The sequence below is a fragment of the Myxocyprinus asiaticus genome, chromosome 32, assembly GCF_019703515.2.
Source record: "Myxocyprinus asiaticus isolate MX2 ecotype Aquarium Trade chromosome 32, UBuf_Myxa_2, whole genome shotgun sequence".
In the NCBI taxonomy this organism is placed as follows: Eukaryota; Metazoa; Chordata; class Actinopteri; order Cypriniformes; family Catostomidae; genus Myxocyprinus; species Myxocyprinus asiaticus.
This window is the reverse complement of record NC_059375.1, coordinates 6,013,106-6,034,467: the sequence shown is the minus strand read 5'-3', so window position 1 is coordinate 6,034,467 and position 21,362 is coordinate 6,013,106. Positions and strand designations below refer to the sequence as shown.

The 21,362-nt window shown below is 42.1% G+C and overlaps 1 protein-coding gene across 3 annotated transcripts in view; it reads left to right on the top strand.

Annotated features, from left to right (window-relative positions):
• The window catches only part of LOC127422905 (receptor tyrosine-protein kinase erbB-2-like), a 163,217-nt gene extending 145,527 nt beyond the window's left edge, over positions 1–17,690 (top strand). For all 3 annotated transcript variants that reach the window (XM_051666741.1, XM_051666743.1, XM_051666742.1), the window contains 7 exons: positions 3,140–3,295; positions 3,673–3,748; positions 3,841–3,987; positions 5,268–5,365; positions 7,604–7,789; positions 14,396–14,753; positions 15,103–17,690. In XM_051666741.1, the coding sequence (XP_051522701.1) occupies positions 3,140–3,295; positions 3,673–3,748; positions 3,841–3,987; positions 5,268–5,365; positions 7,604–7,789; positions 14,396–14,753; positions 15,103–15,431 (1,350 nt within the window). In that variant the 3' untranslated portion in view covers positions 15,432–17,690. The remainder of the gene's footprint in view (positions 1–3,139; positions 3,296–3,672; positions 3,749–3,840; positions 3,988–5,267; positions 5,366–7,603; positions 7,790–14,395; positions 14,754–15,102) is intronic.
• Positions 17,691–21,362: the final 3,672 nt, after the last annotated feature.

Sequence of the window (21,362 nt, the reverse complement as noted above, 5' to 3'; positions counted from 1 at the left end):
ATGAAATGAAAAGGCAACAAAAGATTCTCCTCCTGGCCCTCCACCGGGGGATGGAGTGGTCTGCTTACCAGCTCCAAGGCAGTGGGTTTCGTCATCCCTGGGTCGCCCATCTGCGTCTGCTTCCTGCGGTGGGCTCCATGCCGGGGCCGGGCCGAAGGGGCGGGCTGCGGCAGAGTCGGTGCAGTTACCACAGGGGGACGCCTTTGGCGATGAGCAGGCAGGGTGCGGGATCTTGAGCCATGCTGGGGCAGGATATGCCAGATAGCCTCCATCTGCTGCTTTACCATCAAGAACCGGTGTCGCCGAACAGGCCAACCTGGGAAATGGGGGTGTCAAGGAACCATACCTTGTCGGCCTCTCCCATCTCGACCAGGTTGACCCAAAGATGGCGCTCCTGGACCACCAAGGTGGACATCGCCCACCCGAGAGAACGTGCCGTGACCTACGTCGCCCGGAGAGCGAGGTCGGTCGCCGAGCGCAGCTCCTGCATCAAATCCAGGGCGGAACTACCCTCGTGCAGTTTCTTTAGCGCCTTGGCTTGGTGGACTTGCAGGAGAGCCATGGTGTGCAGGGCGGAGGTGGCTTGTCCAGCGGCACTTTAGGCTTTGGCCGTCAGGGACGACGTAAACCTACAGGCCTTGGACGGGAGCTTTGGGCGCCCACGCCAGATGGCAGCACTCTGCAGGCATAGGCGCACCGCGAACGCCTTATCCACCAGGGGAATTGCCGAATAGCCCCTGGCTGCCCCACCATCAAGGGTAGAGAGGGCGGGAGACCTGAAAGATCGGGACCGGGCAGTAAAAGGTGCCTCCCATGACCTTGTCAGCTCCTCATGCACTTCTGGGAAGAAAGGAACTGGAGCTGGGTGTGGCTGTGAGCGGTACCGCGAGCCCAGGAACCAATCATCGAGCCGCGAGGGTTCAGGGGAGAGCGGAAGGTTCCACTCTAGCCCGACGCTCGCAGCTGCCCGGGAAAGCATGTCTGTCATTTCTGCGTCAGTCTGTGACTGGGCGACCGTACCCGAGGGGGGGAGCCCAGCTGAGGCCTCCACATCCGACTGGACGAGCACGCTCTCTGATGCTGCACTCGAGAGCTCATCAGCTTCGCGGGCTCTGAACAAGAGGTCGAACTCGCTGTGAGACGAGCCAGCGGACTCATCCGGAAGCCCGATCGGGCAGACGAGCGTGCTGGGGAATGGGAGGTCCGTGGGGGGATACCCAGCGGAGGTGGTCCCATTGGGGTCCCCAAATCGCCCCCAGTGCTAGTCGTGCTGGCCTCATGCCCGTAGGTAGAAGGACCGAGGCGGGGAGCTTTTCTTACGAAAGCAAGCCGCGACCGCAACGTTGCCATGGTCATGTTCTCGCAATGAGTACATGATCCATCCACGAACGCTGTCTCCGCGTGGGTGGCGCCCAGACACGAAAGACAGCGATCGTGACCGTCAGAAGTTGAGAGATAACGACGGCAACACACAAACGGAAAAGCATCTTTAAAAAGATGCGTCTTTAAAAAGACGTTCCGTGTGTGCCGCTCTTTTAGATAAATATACTCTTTTACAGAAATATACTCTCTTATTTCTGCCAAAGCACCCAGGGGCGTTCTCTGCAGTGCACCAGCGCAGAGGAGGGAGAAGCCACTGAAATGCGGCATCAGATCCAGCAGAGGTGAATGAACAGTCAGCTCAGTAAACATCGACTGTTCGGCTCCGAAGAGAAAATCTGAATGAGTGGTTGAATACCAGCTCCTTTTATACCCGTATGTCCGGGAGAGTGGTATGCAAATACCACTTGCCAATTTTCATTGGCCTTTTATCAAAGACTAGAGGTGTCTTGGGCTCCCAAGAGTGACCCCTAGTGTCACTACATCAACACAATATCGAGTGAGTGACAGATAGGGAACAGAAATTGTGGCAACAGAGCTCAGCAGCTACTGCCCATTACCAAGGCTGCTGAAAAAAGGGGTTGTCACTGTTGCACTCATCAAATACACTGCCTGGCCAAAAAAAAGTTGCATACTCTAATATTTCATTGGACCGCCTTTAGTTTTGATTACGGCGCACATTCATCATGGAATTGTTTCGACAACCTTATGCAACGTCACAACATTTATTTCCGTCCAGAGTTGCATTTAATTTTTGGCAAAGATCTAGTATTGATGATGGGAGAGTGGAACCACTCTGTAAAGTCTTCTCCAGCACATCCCAAAGACTTTCAATGGGGTTAAGGTCAGGACTCTGTGGTGGCCAATTCATGTGTGAAATTGATTCCTCATGCTCCCTGAACCACTCTTTCTCAGTTTGAGCCCGATGAATCTTGGCATTGTTGTCCTGGAATATGCCTGTGCCGTCAGGTAAGAAAAAATCCATTGATGGTATAACCTTGTCATTCAGTACATTCAGGTAGTCAGCTGACTTCATTATTGCCACATAAGGTTGCTGAGTTTAGACCTGACCGACTGAAGCAATCCCAGTTCATAACACTGCCTCCAGAGGCTTGTACAGTGGGCACTATGCATGATGGGTTCATCGCTTCATGCGCTTCCCTTCTGACGTGCCCATCGAATGGAATAGGGTAAATCTGGACTACATGACCTTTTTCCATTGCTCCACAGGCTAATCTGTATGCTCCCTAGCAAACTGAAGTCCTTTTTTTCCCATTAGCCTCACTGACAAGTGGCTTTCTTGTGGCCACACTGCTGTTTAGTCCCAATCCTATAAGTTCTCATCACACTGTGCATGTGAAAATTCACAATTAAACATAGCCGTGAGATCTACTGTCGATGTTTTACAATGTGACTTCACCAAGCATTTTAGTGATCTCTGATTACGATCATTCAAGATTTTCTTCTGACCACATTTCTTCCATGAAGCTGATGGTTCACCACTATCCTTCCAGGTTTTAATAATGTGTTGGAAAGTTCTTAACCCAATTCCAGGGATTTCAGCGATCTCCTTAGTTGTTTTCTTTTGTTGATGCAGGCCAATATTTTGCAGCAGTTTCGTGTTCAGTGTAGACAGAAGCTAGAAACTAATCATGTTGCACCTGCTGAGGATCGGTGTAAAGCATATAGGCTATTTATGAAATAATTTATTCCAGCCACTTGTATTCATGTGCTCATGTTCATGTCTTTATGTACTCAGGGAATGAGTTACCTTGAAGAAGTGAGGCTGGTTCACAGAGACCTTGCAGCTCGGAACGTTCTGGTCAAAAACCCAAACCATGTGAAGATTACAGACTTTGGGTTGGCCAGACTGTTGGACATAGATGAGACCGAGTACCATGCTGATGGGGGAAAGGTATGTCTGTGTTACATGCTTTTAGCAGCAGATTCACTAAACCAATTATTTAAAAAAAGGTAATGGTGCAGACACGGCCACAAAATTAGTGGTGGTCGCAATTTGCATGGAGCAGTGTCCCATCTTGCAGGCTGGTTCTGAGAGCTAGGTTGTAGACTGAGATCTGAAAAAAGAAAAGAAAAAGAATGACAATGGCTTTATTTAAGTACGCATGGCGCAGCGCTATACCAGTGCATATAGAACCTCGTTAAGTGAGTATGAAATACCGCATGCTAAAGTGGCACTACTGTGTAGTGAATTTGCCCCTGACTGTCAGTAAATCTACTATACTTTTTATATATTTATTGAGAATATGGGTATGTGTGTGCTTTGAGTAGGTGCCCATCAAATGGATGGCACTTGAGTCCATATTACACCGGAAGTTTACTCACCAGAGTGATGTATGGAGCTATGGTCAGTATCTGCATGGGTTTACAGTTACTCTACTTTAATTGCTAACCCTCTGGTTTAAAATAACCATCGAGCCCTCACTCTTTCCGTCTCAGGGGTGACTGTATGGGAACTGATGACCTTTGGCATGAAACCATATGACCTCATACCAGCGCGGGACATTCCAGAACTGCTTGAGGATGGAGAGAGGCTCCCTCAGCCATTCATCTGTACCATAGATGTATATATGATCATGGTCAAATGTTAGTGCCTGTTTCTAATGATAATAATACGATTATTTGTCTTTGAGTTCTCTCGAGTGCTTAACAAGGAATATTCCTTAAGGCATTATGTAGGTCATTCCTGTTATGCAGTACCTCTTTAACTTCCCAAAAGTGAGTATGCTGGTGTTGTAATTTTCAGGCATTCACAATGGCAAGAATATTAACAGGATGTATGCTAACAGGATAGAAATAGAGAGCTAAACTTACTCATTGAGGAATTAAGAGCTAGCTTACATAAGGGTGTCAACTTTAAGTACATTTTTGTTATATTTATCTTTCAAACTTTATCTATACCAATTTGTGTGAAACATACTGTACTATTTTTTTATTTATTTATTTATTTTTTTCAAATGGGATGGAATATTTTAGAGCGAGAAAAACCAACTAATACCACATTCATAGAAATCATCAAATCCATTGCTAATACTTGCAGATGTTTGTGCTGTTGGTTTCCCAACAAAAATTATGTCACTTCCTGAGGGACAATATCATTAAGGAAGTGGATTTCGTTAGGGATATTACACAAGACTAACAGATTGGAAAATTATTTCTAGGACACAGGAAAAACCTATACATTGATTACCTGTTAAAACAATATGTCTAAGAGAACATGTTTTGCTTGAAACATTTTGATTAGAAAAAGGAAAGCATGAAAAATATCTGGAATATTTCTTAATAAATTTCCAGTTTATCTTTTAAGAAGTTATAGCATGGCACCCGGAGACACTGCAAAAAGTGCAACAGTCTCTCAAATCAAACCAAACCAATGCAGTGAGATTACTTAAAATCCCCCTCTATGTTCACTTATAGGAATATTTCCTTCGGAAATTTAAATTATGTAAAAATCACCCTCATGTTCCAAACCCTTTCTTTTTTCCTTGGAACACAAATAATATGTTAAGCAGAATGACAGCCTCAGTCACCATTCACATTGATTGTATGGGGGAACAAATGCAATGAAAGTGAATGGCGACTGACATTAACGCACAGCTTAGCATTTTCTGCTGCAAAAGAAAGTCCTATGGGTTTGGAACAACATTTAATGTTAGTAAAGGATGACAGAATTTAATTTTTGAGTGACCTGTCCCTTTAATTGTGATATTGTGATATTACAATAAGAAAACTAACAAATAAGATTTCCATATTTAAAAAATGTGAGTTTAATATTTTAATCATTATATTAAGATATACATGAAAATGTACTGCATGGGAATGACCCATGTTGGTGACTTTTTTGACCATATGAATGACATACCTAGGTTGGATGATCGATCCCGAAAGTCGGCCACGATTTAAGGACCTGGTGGCTGATTTCACTTCCATGGCACGGGATCCCCCACGTTATGTAGTCATTCAAGTGAGTGAATTTATAACAATCTCACCATTATGAGCTTTTTTTTCTGGATCTATTAAAGGGGTCATGAAATGGTAAATACAATTTTCCTTGATATTTAGACATAAGAGGTAATAGTACTATAAAAACATACTGTAAATTTCAGAACTTAAAACTTCCTTTCCAGTCTAAAAAGAGCATTTATACACTACCGGTCAAAAGTTCATAACATAATTCCCATAGTTCTATTTATGTTATTCCATAGTTTTGATGACTTTACTATTATTCTAAAATGTGAAGGAAAAAAAAAAATTATAATAAAGAATGAGTAAGTGTTTCAAAACTTTTGACCTGTAGTGTAGTTGCCACCCTGCTGAAACGTCTCATTTTGAAATCTGTCTGTTCATGCTGTCATGAAACATTGCTCACTTGTATTTACACATCCCCACAATATATATATATATATATACAGTGCATCCGGAAAGTATTCACAGCGCTTCACTTTTTCCACATTTTGTGATGTTACAGCCTTATTCCAAAATGGATTAAATTCATTATTTTCCTCAAAATTCTACAAACAATACCCCATAATGACAATGTGAAAGAAGTTTGTTTGAAATCTTTGCAAATTTATTAAAAATTAAAAACGGAAAAAAAAAAATCACATGTACATAAGTATTCACAGCCTTTGCTAAGTACTTTGTTGAAGCACCTTTGGCACAAATTACAGCCTCAAGTCTTTTTGAATATGATGCTACATGCTTGGCACACCTATTTTTGGGCAGTGTCTCCCATTCTTCTTTGCAGGTCTCTCAAGCTCCATCAGGTTGGATGGGGAGCGTCGGTGCACAGCCATTTTCAGATCTCTCCAGATATGTTCAGTCGGGTTCAAGTCTGGGCTCTGGCTGGGCCAGAGTTGTCCCAAAGCCACTCCTTTGTTATCTTGGCTGTGTGCTTAGGGTCGTTGTCCTGTTGGAAGATGAACCTTCGCCCCAGTCTGAGGTCCAGAGTGCTCTGGAGCAGGTTTTCATCAATGATGTCTCTGTACATTGCTGCATTCATCTTTCCCTCAATCCTGACTAGTCTCCCAGTTCCTGATGCTGAAAAACGTCCCCACAGCATGATGCTGCCACCACCATGCTTCACTGTAGGGATGGTATTGGCCAGGTGATGAGCAGTGCCTGGTTTCCTCCAGACATGATGCTTGCCATTCAGGCCAAAGAGTTCAATCTTTGTTTCTCATGGTCTGAGAGTCCTTCAGGTGCCTTTTGGCAAACTTCAGGCGGGCAGTCATGTGCCTTTTACTGAGGAGTGGCTTCCGTCTGGCCACTCTACCATACAGGCCTGATTGGTAGAGTGCTGCAGAGATGGTTGTTCTTCTGGAAGGTTCTCCTCTCTCCACAGAGAAATGCTGGAGCTCTGTCAGAGTGACCATCGGGTTCTTGGTCACCTCCCTGACTAAGGCCCTTCTCCCCTGATCGCTCAGTTTGGCCAGGTGGCCAGCTCAAGGAAGAGTCCTGGTGGTTCCAAACTTCTTCCATTTACAGATGTTGGAGGCCACTGTGCTCATTGGGACCTTCAATTCTGCAGAAATTTTTCTGTACCCTTCCCCAGATCTGAGCCTCGATACAGTCCTGTCTCGGAGGTCTACAGACAATTCCTTGGACATCATGGCTCGGTTTGTGCTCTGACATGCACTGTTAACTGTGGGACCTTATATAGACAGGTGTGTGCCTTTCCAAATCATGTCCAATCAACTGAATTTACCACAAGTGGACTCCAATGAAGTTGTAGAAACATCTCAAGGATGATCAGTGGAAACAGGATGCACCTGAGCTCAGTTTTTAGTGTCATGGCAAAGGCTGTGAATACTTATGTACATGTGATTTTTTTCGTTTTTTATTTTTAATAAATTTGCAAAGATTTCAAACAATCTTCTTTCACGTTGTCATTATGGGATATTGTTTGTAGAATTTTGATGAAAATAATGAATTTAATCCATGTTGGAATAAGGCTGTAACATCACAAAATGTGGAAAAAGTGAAGCGCTGTGAATATTTTCCGGATGTACTGTATATATATATATTATATATATATATTAGTAGTATTTGATAGTTACACCACTTGACATTTTTAGAGTAATTTTATTAAAATGTTAAAAAATGTATGAAACCAACATGAGAACAAAGTTGGACATCTCGGACATCTTTATTTGTCATTCACCCACCATGTATTTTTTTTTTCATTCCTGGCCTCTTTCAGAATGATGAGCAAATGAGTTTGTCGAGTCCCGTTGATAGTGAGTTTTTCCGCACTCTAATGGCGGAGGAAGGGGGGAATGTGAAGGAGTTACTGGATGCAGAAGAATATCTGGTGCCCCAGCCTGGCGTCTTCAACACACAAGGAGAAATCAGAGCCAATGGACCCAGCAGACACCACTCACACCGGGTCAGACATTATTCATTCTCTTTCTTTCACACCGATATGTTACTATAGCTCAATTGGTAAAGCATTGTGTTAGCAATGTCAAGGTCATTGGCTTGATTACCAGGGAATACACATACTGATAAAATGTATACCTTGAATGCATTTTAAGTGGATTTGGATTAAAGCATCCGCCAAATGCATACATGTACAAATATATCAAACTATTACTGCTGTGCAAATGCAAAATGCAGTAACTACCAGAGCAAGGGTGATTCTAGGGTCAGTGGATATTCGAGGCTTAGCCCAGACCTCTGTCTATACATACAGGGCCAATCCTTTGATGAAATATAGGAATGTAATACACTTTATAAGGAAAGTGTAAATGTTACGTCTTAGAGATGTCATTTATATATATAGTAAATATTTAAATATAACTGAAACTAAAACAAAAAGGTCTCACTAACTTTTGTGTCGGCTTCAGATACACTTGAAGATCAGAAATTGCATGCTTTTTTCTGAGCACCATTCTGAGTAAACGCTAGAGACTGTTGTGCATGAAAATCCCAGAGGATCAGCAGTTACAGAAATACTCAAACTAGCCCATCTGGCACCAACAATTGTGCAACTGTTCACATCAACCATCAGAATGGGGGAAAAATTTGATCTCAGTGATTACCTGAAGCTCCTGACCTGTATCTGCATGATTTTATGCATTGCACTGCTTTCACACAATTGGCTGATTAGATAATCACATGAAGAAGTAGGTGCATATATTTAAAAAAATTATCGATACATGTCAGTATTTTGTGCATTAAAATGTATTTTGTTTCGTCTGCCATCTTTGATTTATTTTTCAACCAAGCTCATCACAGTGCATTCTGGAATTGCATACCTGGTGAAGGTATGATGATACCTTAGAATTTGGCCAAAACAAAATATCTTATAAGGTGCACTCCCAACGTGAAGGCTGTTCCAAAAGGTAGCCCTGTTAAAAAGACCAGCTTAAACAGCATGCAATTCCCATGCTGGTCTAAGCTGGTTAATGCTTGTTAGTGCTGGTTTGGTGCTGGTTTTGTTGTCCAGTCCCTCTGTCAGTATCACGGGGAGGCTATGTAGTTTTGAACACTTGCAGCCCGGTAGTATACATTTTCTCAACTGAAGCGCTAGAGGTTTTGAAGCGGTGGTCACGTGGTTTAATGAATATTCATGATACAGTGCATTCTCATAGGATAAGGCCACGCAGTATCATTAATAATTATGAGACATTGATTGCACGACAATGCACTATAGCAGTGGTTCCCAACCCTGTTCCTGGAGGCCCCCCAACACTGACACACCCAATTTAGGTCTTGGAGTCTCCATTTTAACGAGCTGATGAGTTGAATCAGGTGTGTTTGATTAAGGAGATATCCAAAATATGTAGTGTTGGGGGGTCCTCCAGAAACAGGGTTGGGAACCGTCAGGTTACTTTCATAACCTCCGTTCCCTGATGGAGGGAACGAGACGTTGTGTCAATGTAGTGACACTAGGGGTCACTCTTGGGAGCCCCAAACACCTCTGATCTTTTGAAAAAAAACGCAGGAAGGGTTTGTGTCGAGGTAAGACCAAGACATGGAAGTACGTGTCCTTCAGGTCTAACGCCGCGAACAAATCTTGATGCCGGACGCTCGCTAGAATGCGTTTTTGCATCAGCATCTTGAACGGCAGTCTGTGCAAAGCCCGGTTCAGTACTCGCAGGTCCAGGATTGGTCGCAACCGACGCCTTTCTTCGGTACGATGAAGTAAGGGCTGTAGAACCCTTTCTTCATCTCGGCTGGAGGGACAGGCTCTATCGCACCCTTGCGCAGAAGGGTCGCAATCTCCGCACGCAAGGTAGCTTCATTCTCGCCCTTCACTGAGGTGAAGCGGATGCCGCTGAACCTGGGCGGGCGCCTGGCAAACTGAATCGCGTAGCCAAGTCAGATGGTCCGGGTCAGCCATCGCGACGGGTTGGAAAACGCGAGCGGCAAAAAATGAAACAAAAGATTCTCCTCCCGGCCCTCCACGGTGGGATGGAGTGGTTTGTTCACCAGCTCCAGAGAAGCAGGTCTCCTTGCCTCTGGGTCGCCCATCTCAGGGGTTCTTCGAAGCCTTCCTCAGGTTCTTAGCGGGCGGCCGTGAGATGGGTGGCATCTGCTTCCTGCGTTGGGCTCCACGCCGGGGCCGGGCCACGGGGGCGGGCTGCGGCGGAGCCGGTGTTCTTGCTGCAGGAGGATGCCCTTGGCGATGAGCATGTGGGGTGCGGAGTCTTGAGCTGTGCCGGGACAGGATGTGTTGTATGGCCTCCATCTGCTTCTTCCCCACCAAGAACTGCTGGACAAATTCCTCGACGGTGTCGCCGAACAGGCCAACCTGGGAGATGGGGGCGTCAAGGAACCGTGCCTTGTCAGCCACTCACATCTCAACCAAGGTGGCGCTCCTGGACCACCAGGGTGGACATCGCCTGCCTGAGAGACCGCACCATGACCTTCATCGCCCGGAGAGCAAGGTCGGTTGCTGAGCATAGTTCCTGCATCAATCCCGGGTCAGAACTACCCTCGTGCAGCTCATTTAGCGCCTTGGCTTGGTGTACTTGCAGGAGAGCCATGGCTTGCAGGCTGGAGGCGGCTTGTCCAGTGGCACCGTAGGCCCTAGTCGTCAGGGACGACGTAAACCAACAGGCCCCGGACGGGAGCTTCGTGTGCCCACGCCAGGTGGCGGCGCTCTGCAGACACAAGTTCACCGCGAGCGCCTTATCCACCTGGGGGATCACCGAATACCCCCTGGCCGCTCCGCCATCGAGGGTAGTGAGAGCGGGGGAGCTGAAAGACCGGGACTGGGCAGTAAAAGGTGCCTCCCACGATCTTGTCAGCTCCTCATGCACTTCCGGAAAGAAAAAAAACCAGGGCGGGGTGTTGGGTGGCCGTGGGCCCTGAGCCCAGGAACCAATCGTCGAACCGCGAGGGTTCAGGGGAGAGTTCCACACTAGCCCGATGCTCGTGGCCACCCGGGAAAGCATGTCGGCCTGAGACTTGGTGACCATTCCCGAAGGAGGAAGCCCAGCCGAAGCTTCTGCGTCCGACTGGATGAGCCCGCTCTCTGATGCTGTGCTCGATAACTCATCGTCTTCCCGGGCTCTGAACAAGAGGTCGAACTCGCCCTGAGACGAGCCGGCGGTCTCGTCCGAGCGCCTGAACAGGGCAAGCGAGCATGCTGGGAAATGGGAGGTCCATGGGGGGATACCCGGCAGAGGTGGTCCCACTGATGTCCCCAAATCGCCCCCAGTGCTAACCGATGCGGCCTCAAACCCATAGGTAAAAGGACTGGTGCGGGGAGCCGCTGGGGTGGCTTGCTTTCTTACGAAATCAAGCCGCGACCGCAAAGTTGCCATGGTCATGTTCTCGCAATGAGGACATGACCCATCCACGAACAGTGTCTCCACGTGGGCAGTGCCCAGACACGTAAGACAGCGATCGTGGCCATCAGAAGCGGAGAGATAACGACCGCAACCAGGAATAACACACAAACGGAAAAGCATCTTTAAAATGTGTGTGCCACTCTTTTTGTGAATGAAAATATACTCTTTTAGAATATACTCTCTTATTTTCGCTCTGCTGAAGTGCCCAGGGGCATTCTCTGCACTCCACAGGCACAGAGGGGGAGAAGCCGCTGAAACGCGCCGTAAATCCAGCAGTTTTACGAGGTGAATTGGAGGAATTGTATTCAGTGCACTGAATGCAACCGCTCGGCTCCGAAGAGAAAATCTGAATGAGTGGTTGCATACCAGCTCCATTTATACCCCTATGTCCGGGGGAGTTGCATGCAAATTCCACTCGCCAATTCCCATTGGCCTTTTTTCAAAAGATCAGAGGTGTTTGGGGCTCCCAAGAGTGACCCCTAGTGTCACTACATCGACACAACATCGAGTAAGTGACAGATAGGGAACACTGCACTATAGTACAACGAGATGTTGATTTTAAACCCAGAAGATGAAAATACAGCAAAAAAATCCCTAAATTAACCACTTTCATCTTAAAATTTAAATTTAATGTATGCTTACATTGTCTTATATAATGTGAAACACATAAATATCTGGTAACATCTCAGAAAATGTAGTTTAGTGTTTCATGATCCTTTTAGAAGCTATTTGAATTATGCGTGGAGCTGCTACCTATGAAGAGTGTTCCAAATCGGTCTCTTATGAGGCTCCATTTCATTAAAGATGCTACCATAGAAGACAGCTGCCTATGTAGGCAGAAGACAGTGAGGCAGCATACTAAGTTTTGAAACAGACCCTACATATCCAATACTAAGTTCACTTTCAGAAATACTAGCTTTTGATTCTTTTTAAATTAGATTTTAAATTTACCCCTTTCTACCTCGGCTCGCTTTTTCTGAGCTTCTTCATCTGCAGATGCAATTGCATAATGCAATAATGCATAATGCATTCGGCACTAAAATAAATTTTAGATGGCAATTAAACTCAACCAAGGACAAAATGAGGGCTATAAATATAAAGACATGGGTTAACAAGACATCCAATGACGGGACTGAACTGATAACAAGACAACCAATGATAAACTAAAACTGAAAACGAAATGGCAAGACAATAGGTGTATTCAACTTGAAATGCATCTCGATTTACTGATCGGCGAGATTTGCAAGTTGCAGTCGGGGGATGAGTTGAAAAGAGAGCAGTCAAGCAGGACACTTTGCGCTTCCCGTCATCTGTTGAACTTATATCAGTCATAGAAGATTGCGCGATGTTTGCAGACAAAGTGGAATTCAGATAGACAGATGCTTGACTTTTACACAAAATAATCAGAAACATTGTTCATATGAAAGGTTTATGTGCTGCTTAATACAGTGCCTGCTGTTTGTACAAGAAGAAAGTCCAATAAAATTATTTTTATGGTATTATTTGAATACCAATAAAGGATGCAGTGTTTTTAATAATTTTGAATGTTTTTATGAATAAACATGATATTAATATGATAAACCTTATATAACATGATAAAAACATGGATCTGCGAGAGTTTTCGCCAGACTTGAGGTGTCAGAATAAACACCTTGGTAATGACAGACTACTTTTTTCTCCCATAGACTGACAAAGTAGAAGTAGTAAGAGTAGTATGTGAAGTATGCAACTGCGAACGTAGCCCATGAAACACTTGTAACCATTGTCACGTTGTGAGTCTGGCCAATTACAAATAAGCTGTGTCGTCATTCAGAGCTAGAATCGCTCTCACGGTAATTTAATGGCATACAGTATGTCACGGTGATGCGGCACACACAAATATGTGACAGTATTACTGACCTTTAGATTTTCTTTCAAATGTGAATGGAACACACTATCGTGTTTTCTGCATTCCTTTTAAGATTCCACAATAAACCTCTGGTCATAGCAATCACCTCCCCATTCGCGTTCTCCTTCTTCATCATTAATTTTCAATATTAATTTGTATTTGTTTATCACATTTTTCTGATAATAGTGTTTAATACTGCTTAAAGGCACCATGAATTCAAAATTGACAATTCTTATTTTCTTATTGGATTTTGCTGTTTTTATTATAATGATTTATTCGTGCATGTAATTTTTTTTAAATGATTTGCCCTCTTAATCTTTAATCAAAAACAAAAACTTGCCCCCCAACTCACAACGAATTCTCCTCTCTGATGACGTATTTACTGGCCAAGGGTTGGGCTATAAGTTTGACCAATTATTGAGCCAGACGAGTTTCATCTCCTCCCTTCCAGCCCCCTGTCATTCACATGAAACGATCGCAGCAAGGAAATATGTCAAAACAGCGAATCAAACAGCGCTCGACAAGGCACTTCAGTGCGACTTTACCACATGGTGAATCCAGACTAAATAAATTAAAAACAGATTCTTATCATCTTCACATTGTATTTGTTCACTGTGTATCTGTTTTTGTCCACTTTGTGATAGGGTCTCAGCCCACTTTTCATCATTATTTTTTGGGAACCCAATAATAAGTTAAGAAATTATGATGGAAATATATTTTTAATAATAACAATAATAATAATAATTACTAGTATTACTATAATTATTATATAATTATTATTGTTATTATTATTATAAAACAGTACTATATAATTAATAATAATACATGCCCGGTTAAACCCTAAAGACTTTATTTTGGCGAAGGCTTTTATTTTGTCAGAACACTGAAGGAAGACATTTCCGTTTGTTGGAGAGTTGATAATGCATTTTAAATTAGAGAAATGCTCTCATCCACTCTTCTGTCCACAAAAACCTGGTGTTATGAGGTTACTTTATATTTGGATAGTAACTTTTAGCGGCCAGCGTATTTGTAATTATGCAAAGGTGAAGTTAGTGATAATAACTCAGCTTATTAGCCCAACGTGTGCTTTGAGTACGTGTAAACGGAACAGAGAACAGCTCATACAGCGAGCAGCGAATGCAGACTATTTATTCATTTAATTAAATAATCCAAATCACAGCCTTTGCGGAGCAAAAACAGGCAAAAAATGTGATATCATGATTTCGATTTTATTTTGATTAATTGTTAATCCCTGGTTCAAATTGAGTTAGGACATTTGTTTTTTTTCTACTTGACCTATCAGAGCACAGATCAAGGCTTAGTGATGGATGGTATGCCAAGTGGGAAGGGTTTGTACTCCTCTGTCAGCACTTTGGGGCAGAGTCAGTACCCAACACTTCCTGTGGGGGCAACGGCCAATGGGATGTGGGCAGGGCCACAGTACCCCTCCCTTGTACGGAGCATTTCACACCATTCAGCTGGGGGCCAATCAGATTCTGTGTTTCTGGATGGGGACGTGGAGGGAAACAGCCCTCCATCTAGTCCTGGGCGCTACTCTAAAGACCCCACCATCCCCTATGGCATAGATGGAGAGTTGGAGACCGCTGGTCCTATCACTTTCCTTTCACACACACTACCACGTGGAGCACACACACAACCTGGTGAGTGGAATATATCATTGGTTGCAGTTTTAAGTGTTTAACAATACATTTTTGAAAGTAGTCACCATGAAATCAAAATTGACCATATTTACACGTGTGATACACATTCCAGGTCTTTTTGTGTGATTCATCAGTTCACATTATTTCAAAGAAAAAAATATGTATTCATAATCTATGTTCAAATTAAGCCTGTCAATTTAACTTGTTATTTGTGAATAATTATAAAAAATAGCATGTTAAAATAAAGAAAATACAAATTTAAGTTTCGTGCTTCATGTTGACTTTAACATCTTTTAACACCTATCATTTCAATAGAGTGTCTAGCTTCAAGTTTTCTATTTGATTTCAGAGTATGTGAACCAGGACGTCCCATCAGAGCATCCCAGCACCCTTCCGCGCAAAGCAGGCGAGAGGCGGTTCATTAATGGTCTGTGTACAGGGGACAGTGTGGAGAACCCAGAACACTTGGTTCTTGTGGGCAACATGTCACCCACTTCACCTGCCTTTGACAATCCCTACTATCATGATATTGCAGCTAAAGCTAAGGCAATCACCGGAGCATCCCTGAATGGCGGTCCAACTCACAGGCAACCTAAGGGCTACATGACCCCCACAGCAGAAAATCCAGAGTACCTGGGCTTAGCAGAGACATGGAGTGGTCAAGTCGATTATACTTGAGTGAAATAATGTGGTACAGCAAATGTGTGACTGTAATGACAAGGTGGTGTATGAGTGAATGAATGAGTAATGTCATGTATTTTGTGAAGGACATTCAGGCCTCTGGGAATGGTTTCACTTGACTGTCTTCTAAATCAACACAAAACCCAGTGTAGCATTTTGAATGGGAGTTTGAACTTGAAAATGGATGCATCTTTGCCAGAACAATCAGCTTTGGAAATGTGCTGACTGAGCTGACAAAAAATGTGGAACGAGCATTTTGGTACAAGCTTTTTAGTATGTTTTTTAAGACAGTTTGAATGATGACAATGTTAAATAACACTGGATCCAACAATATGTCTTCGGATATAACACTACTACATGGCTTTTAATTTGGGATTTATTTTGCTCATCTTGCAAGAACATCACATCACACCTTTTTCTAAAGGTTCAATTCAATTCAGAACCAGTAGCATAAACTCTGGTTTTACAGACAGCTGTGTGAGAGCAGAACGGGTGTGTAGCATTGGTGTAACTCTTGATCAAAGCTTGACAGCTTGACATGATTAAAGCCATTCTGTTGTCTATGTGAAGGCCCTGGGTGAGCAGCTAGACTATTGTGCCAATGTATGAAAGAGAGACATCATTGCCACAGGAAACGGGTGCAACTGGCCATGAAGATTCATCAACATTTTTCCTCTGTAATATATCCAGCTTTTTACACTTTTGTGGGTATTTTTTTAATTCATTTTGGTTCTTATGAGTAATGATTATTTTCATTATGGACTTGGTAGCAGTTGTACAGTGAAATTATGATATATGGCCTATATGTAGAGCAAGGTGAATCTCACAAAGAGGTGTCCCAATAATTTTCTACCCAAAAATCTAAGGAAAAATATACAAAATTATATTTAGCATAAAGAATATGAAGCACATGTTAGGACTATTGAGATTAATAAAATGTATTTGTTTTATTTTTATTTTACAATTATTTTAATGGCAATTAAAAACATTTTCCATGCAAATTTGCAATAATGTTGTGTCTGGAAATTGTTGTTTTGAGGTTTTGTTTTTTTGTTTGTTTTGTTTTTGTACTTCCCATAATTCTCAAAGTTGATTATTAGATTAGATATCATTAGATTCTCATTATTGCAGTGCAGTAATTTTTAATTTGATAAAATAAGCATTAATGATTAAGTCAGTACAACGTATCCTACCATGATAAATAAATACTTTACAGTTAAAGTGATAAATAATTTTCTTCATATTACTGTAATGAGAATTAGGTTTTTTTATTTTATGTAAGTGAGAGGGAAATGTACTTAACTGTCTTGAAAATAATGTCACAATTGATCTTAATGGTCATAAAATAGGCTTCGTCAACTTGCAAAATAGGATTTCTCTTTGCTTGCTTTAATTTTGGGTATATTTCTCACTTATATTTTTGTTATATATTTTTTTAATGTTAAAAAATATGTGAAAGGAATCATTGCTTTACCAAACCGAGTGCCTTTTTTGCAGTAATGTATACAATGTGTTATTAATTGATCTGATGGGCCCCTTCAGTTACTTTCAGATTACCTTTTAATTTTGTAAAAAAAAAAAAAAATGAAGACTTTAAGCCAACTCAAAATTTTATCGTCCATGTATATATAATGCCTATTGTGATAGCTTAATGAGATTGCATAAATTTGCTTCACATATACACACAAAGAAGGCTAACACTAAACACAGTGTTGTGCTGTAAATACTTCACATTTAAGAATGTAATCTAATTTCCATAAATTAGCAGCTGTGGCCTCTGGGTGGACAAACGCCACTTCAATGCCTCCATTGTTCCAACATGTGCCTTTTGTGAACTACCCGACTCAAGCAGCCAGTTAATGTCCTCTCTTTTGAGACAAGATGTGTGTAATTTCCTTGCCATGTCATTAGACATTCTTTGGGGGAGTTTTATATTTAGTTCAATCATTGTCACTATGTCAAAACTATTTTATCTTAAATTCAGATGTTTGACAATCTAAAAGGCTTTAGTAGTTAATTATTAATTTTCTTTCATGATCCTTATAGTTATGGAGTAATAACCTGAATATGAACATTTGAATTTTGTTTTTGGACTATGTGAAATCACTCAATACTGATGATGAACTTGTGAGTTGAGTAGCTGGAGGGAGAGAGTGATAATATGCATGCTAATGGTATGGTGCATTTTAATGTTAGCCCAAACAATGAAATGATTGTATTTGAAAATAAGGAATGGTGGTAAAACTGTTTGTTGAATTTTTGCCTAGTCTCTCTACATACCCAACACTGATACATTTTCTAATGCCCAGACTATTGGATCTGAAAAATCTGAGAAAATACAAAAAAATTTTTTTATGAAAAAGCACAGTTTAAAGGTGTATATAATATGTAATTTCTGCATCACTAGTGGTACTAAACTGAATTGAAATAAGTTTGTTTGAGCAGTCTGACATAGCAACATTGGCTCAACCAGTGACGTGAGTTTGGGTTGGAAATATCCACTAATGCTATATGCTATTGGCAGGTATAGTAGGTACAACTTTGCTAATAAAAAAAAGCCTAACATTTGATTACTAAAAGTGGTAGCCAGTGGCCCCAAATTTCAGTTTGCAGTCTGTGTGCCAAAAGCCTTGGTCTTCAGCTTTCTTTGACCGTATAGGACCCGGGCCCTGGAAATTACACTCTTCACCTTTGACCTGTCAGATCGCTTATCTACTTTAGGTATGAGATTTTTTACTCAGATGTTCACTTCATTTCTCTACCCAAGATCCCTGTTTACACCTGGGATTACCATGAGTCTCAAATGCGTCTCCTGTGATCACTTGTGTTTTAGACACCGTTTACACCTGTATTTAACGCTGACCACTTAGTGTTGTCAGTCAATTTAAATGTTTTAATTGTGATTAATCGCATAATTTTTTTCAGTTGATCGTGATTGCAGATTTTAATGTGCTTAAATTTGACTCTAAATATACTTCTTTTCCTGTCAAAATGCATTTATTTCCTTCTTAATAAAGAAAACAAAAAAATATGTAACAATATAACGCTTTACTAATATTTTCCAAACAAAGCCTTCCACAGTATAAAAATAGAAATGCACTAAAATAGCACCAATTCAAGTAACATTAAACAAAAGAAGTAGTCCCCAGATTGGTTGCATATTTACTGCAATGGGCATTAAATCTCTTGAACTCTCATCCTCCACAATATTAATCAACTGGCAGACTGTGAATAATAGGGTTCAAAACAGTGTTACTATGAATGCAAACTTTAATACAGTGAAAAAGACACTCTATTAGCATAACATAAATATATATAAATAAATAAAAATTTCCAACATTCTTTTGAATGTCCATGTACTAAAATAAAATATTTGATGCCATGAGTATACCTTCATTTACTTATTCAAATGAAGCAATGTGATAACAATTTTACCTGGTCGCAAAAAGTAGTCCGTTAATTTACCTGATGAACTTTCACCTTTTGATGACCCTTTGGCTGTGTCTCGTTTGGAAGGATGCGTCCTCCGGAGGATGCGTTCTTTGAAGGCTTAAGTATACCGAGTGTCCTCCTTTAAACAAGTCTCGTTTAAATGAGACGGCCTTCGTAGGACGAACGGAAATGGAATGTAACATGGTTGCTATGACAGCACACCACTCTTTAACAAGAATGAGCGCTTTGAGTGAGAAGGGAACAAAGTCCCTCTGGAAAGGAATGCATGAGGTACATTTTAGGAGAGTTATAATGATGTAGAGAGAAAAGAAAATAGATTTTACAGGTGTACTTTTAGTCTAATACTTTATTTTAATTATATATTAATATAATTATACATATTATATACTCTGCACCCATCTACTAAGGTACTTCAACTTGGGAATTAACATTCCTTGCATTTGAACATATTTACGGGCAAACTGGCGTCATTTTTCCGTTGAAGCAAAGAATTGTGGGTTATGAGTGCCCACGAAGGATACACCTCATGCATCCTCCGAATTCCAGTGAAAGAAGGTCACATTCAAAGGCTGCATTCGAAGTGTCCTATTCACTTTTCTGAAATGAGAAAGCCTTGATGATGTATGTGGCCGACAAATGCGACCTCCGGAGGACGCAGCCTTCCAAACGAGACACAGCCAACATGCTTCGCAGAGCTAATGTGTGCTTCTAAATCACTTGCACTTTTATTAGCAGCTGACACATAAGTGCCAGCTTTACATGTGATATATTCTGCTTCCCACGGATCTCGACCTGGACGAAAGCATGGGAATTTTTTGTGCAAATCTTCTGTAAATTTGCACTTTCGTTTGGGCATTGTTTCCACTCAGCTGTCATTTACTGCTACTGTCAAGCAACTGTTTGATGCCGAACACAGCAGCGCTTCGCGCGTTCGCAGAGAGATTGACAGGCAGAAATTTGGCCAATAGTTGCTACAAGCCTCTTATAATTTACCAATTGGTGTGCGAGAAGGCGGGACTTACAAAGAAGGGTTAAAGCAATGCAAATATGCATGCACACACAATGAAGTATTAGACCAGATGCACATCATAATGCAACTAAAGCCGAATCCCGCAAATGTAGAAATCCTGGCCGGACGCTTTTTTAAGGTCCAAAAAAGAGGACGTATGGTCACCCTAAATGAGGGTCTTCAAAAAGAGTTGCAATTTCTAAAAAAGGAGTCATAGACAGAGCCTAGTAAAGTGAGGTGTGAGATTTGTGGAGCTCGCTTTTCAATCGCCCATGGAGGCTGCACTGACATCGTGCATCATGTTCATACAAAAAAGCATGTGGATGCTGCTAAAGTAAATGTGCCACACCAAGTGTTAGCAATTTTTTTGTGAAGCAAAGTTCATAATCTGACAAGGTGCACGCAAGTAAAAGACTTTTTGCTTATTATTCTGTTGTGCACGGCCATAGCTTTGCACACTCGTGACCTGAGAAAAGTTTTGCAGGCCAGGCTGGAGGAATCATTCATACCCTCTGACATTAAAAAGCAGTTGGATGCCCTGGTTGAAGCTCGTGACATGCGAGCGGATGATTTCTTTTGTGCAGTGAGAAACTTTTCTTCAGCATTAGTGGATTACCTCCAAAATTGGAGCCGCTCATTGGAGAACACAGAAAAACTTGAGTGGGCCCTACTGAGAGACATCCCTGAGTGGAAAGACATTCAGAGCAGCCTCGAACACTTCTACTCCAGAATCCCCGCTCTCAGTTTGATTGACGAAACCATGCTCTTTGAGTGGGCTTGCGTGAAAAACATTGTCACTCGTCGCATCACTGAGTGGAACCTGAACAAGACGGCCGTGTCTGAGAGATGGACAGACGTTTTTTGTGAGCTGTAGAGCAAGACCATCAACTTCGGAGTCTTAGCCAAGGTCGTGTAGTTTGTTTTATGCCTGCCTGGGACATCTGCATCTGTGGAGCTTGTGTTCTCATTAATGAATGCAGCATCTCGACTCAGTGGCTATGTTTACATGCACTAATTGTCGTCAATCCGAATAAATTCAATCTGATTGCCGATTCCAGATGTACTGTTTATATTTCCCCTAAACATTGCAATCCGATACAAATTGAGAACCAAACTTCTGCGCATGCGAAGAGCATCAGTCGTTGCATTCTGAAGAAGCGGAGAAAGTGAGAATGGCACCAAAGTCCGTAATTGGTGTTTTTGCTTTGTTGAGATTTCTAAAAAATTATATGCCAGAGAAGCTTTCTTCTTTAACTCACTCTACTCGGCAAATTAAGAATTAGAAGCAGCATCTAATACCCTGTCTGACTTTACGATGTATTTGCCTCATGCCCATTCTTCCTCCAGTCTAACTGCAGGCATCTCTAGATGTGAGTACGAAGTAAAGACATGTGGGTGAGAGTTGTCCTTAAAGGAGTTTACAAATGTGGAATGGAAACAAAATAATAGGCAACATCTGCGGACGG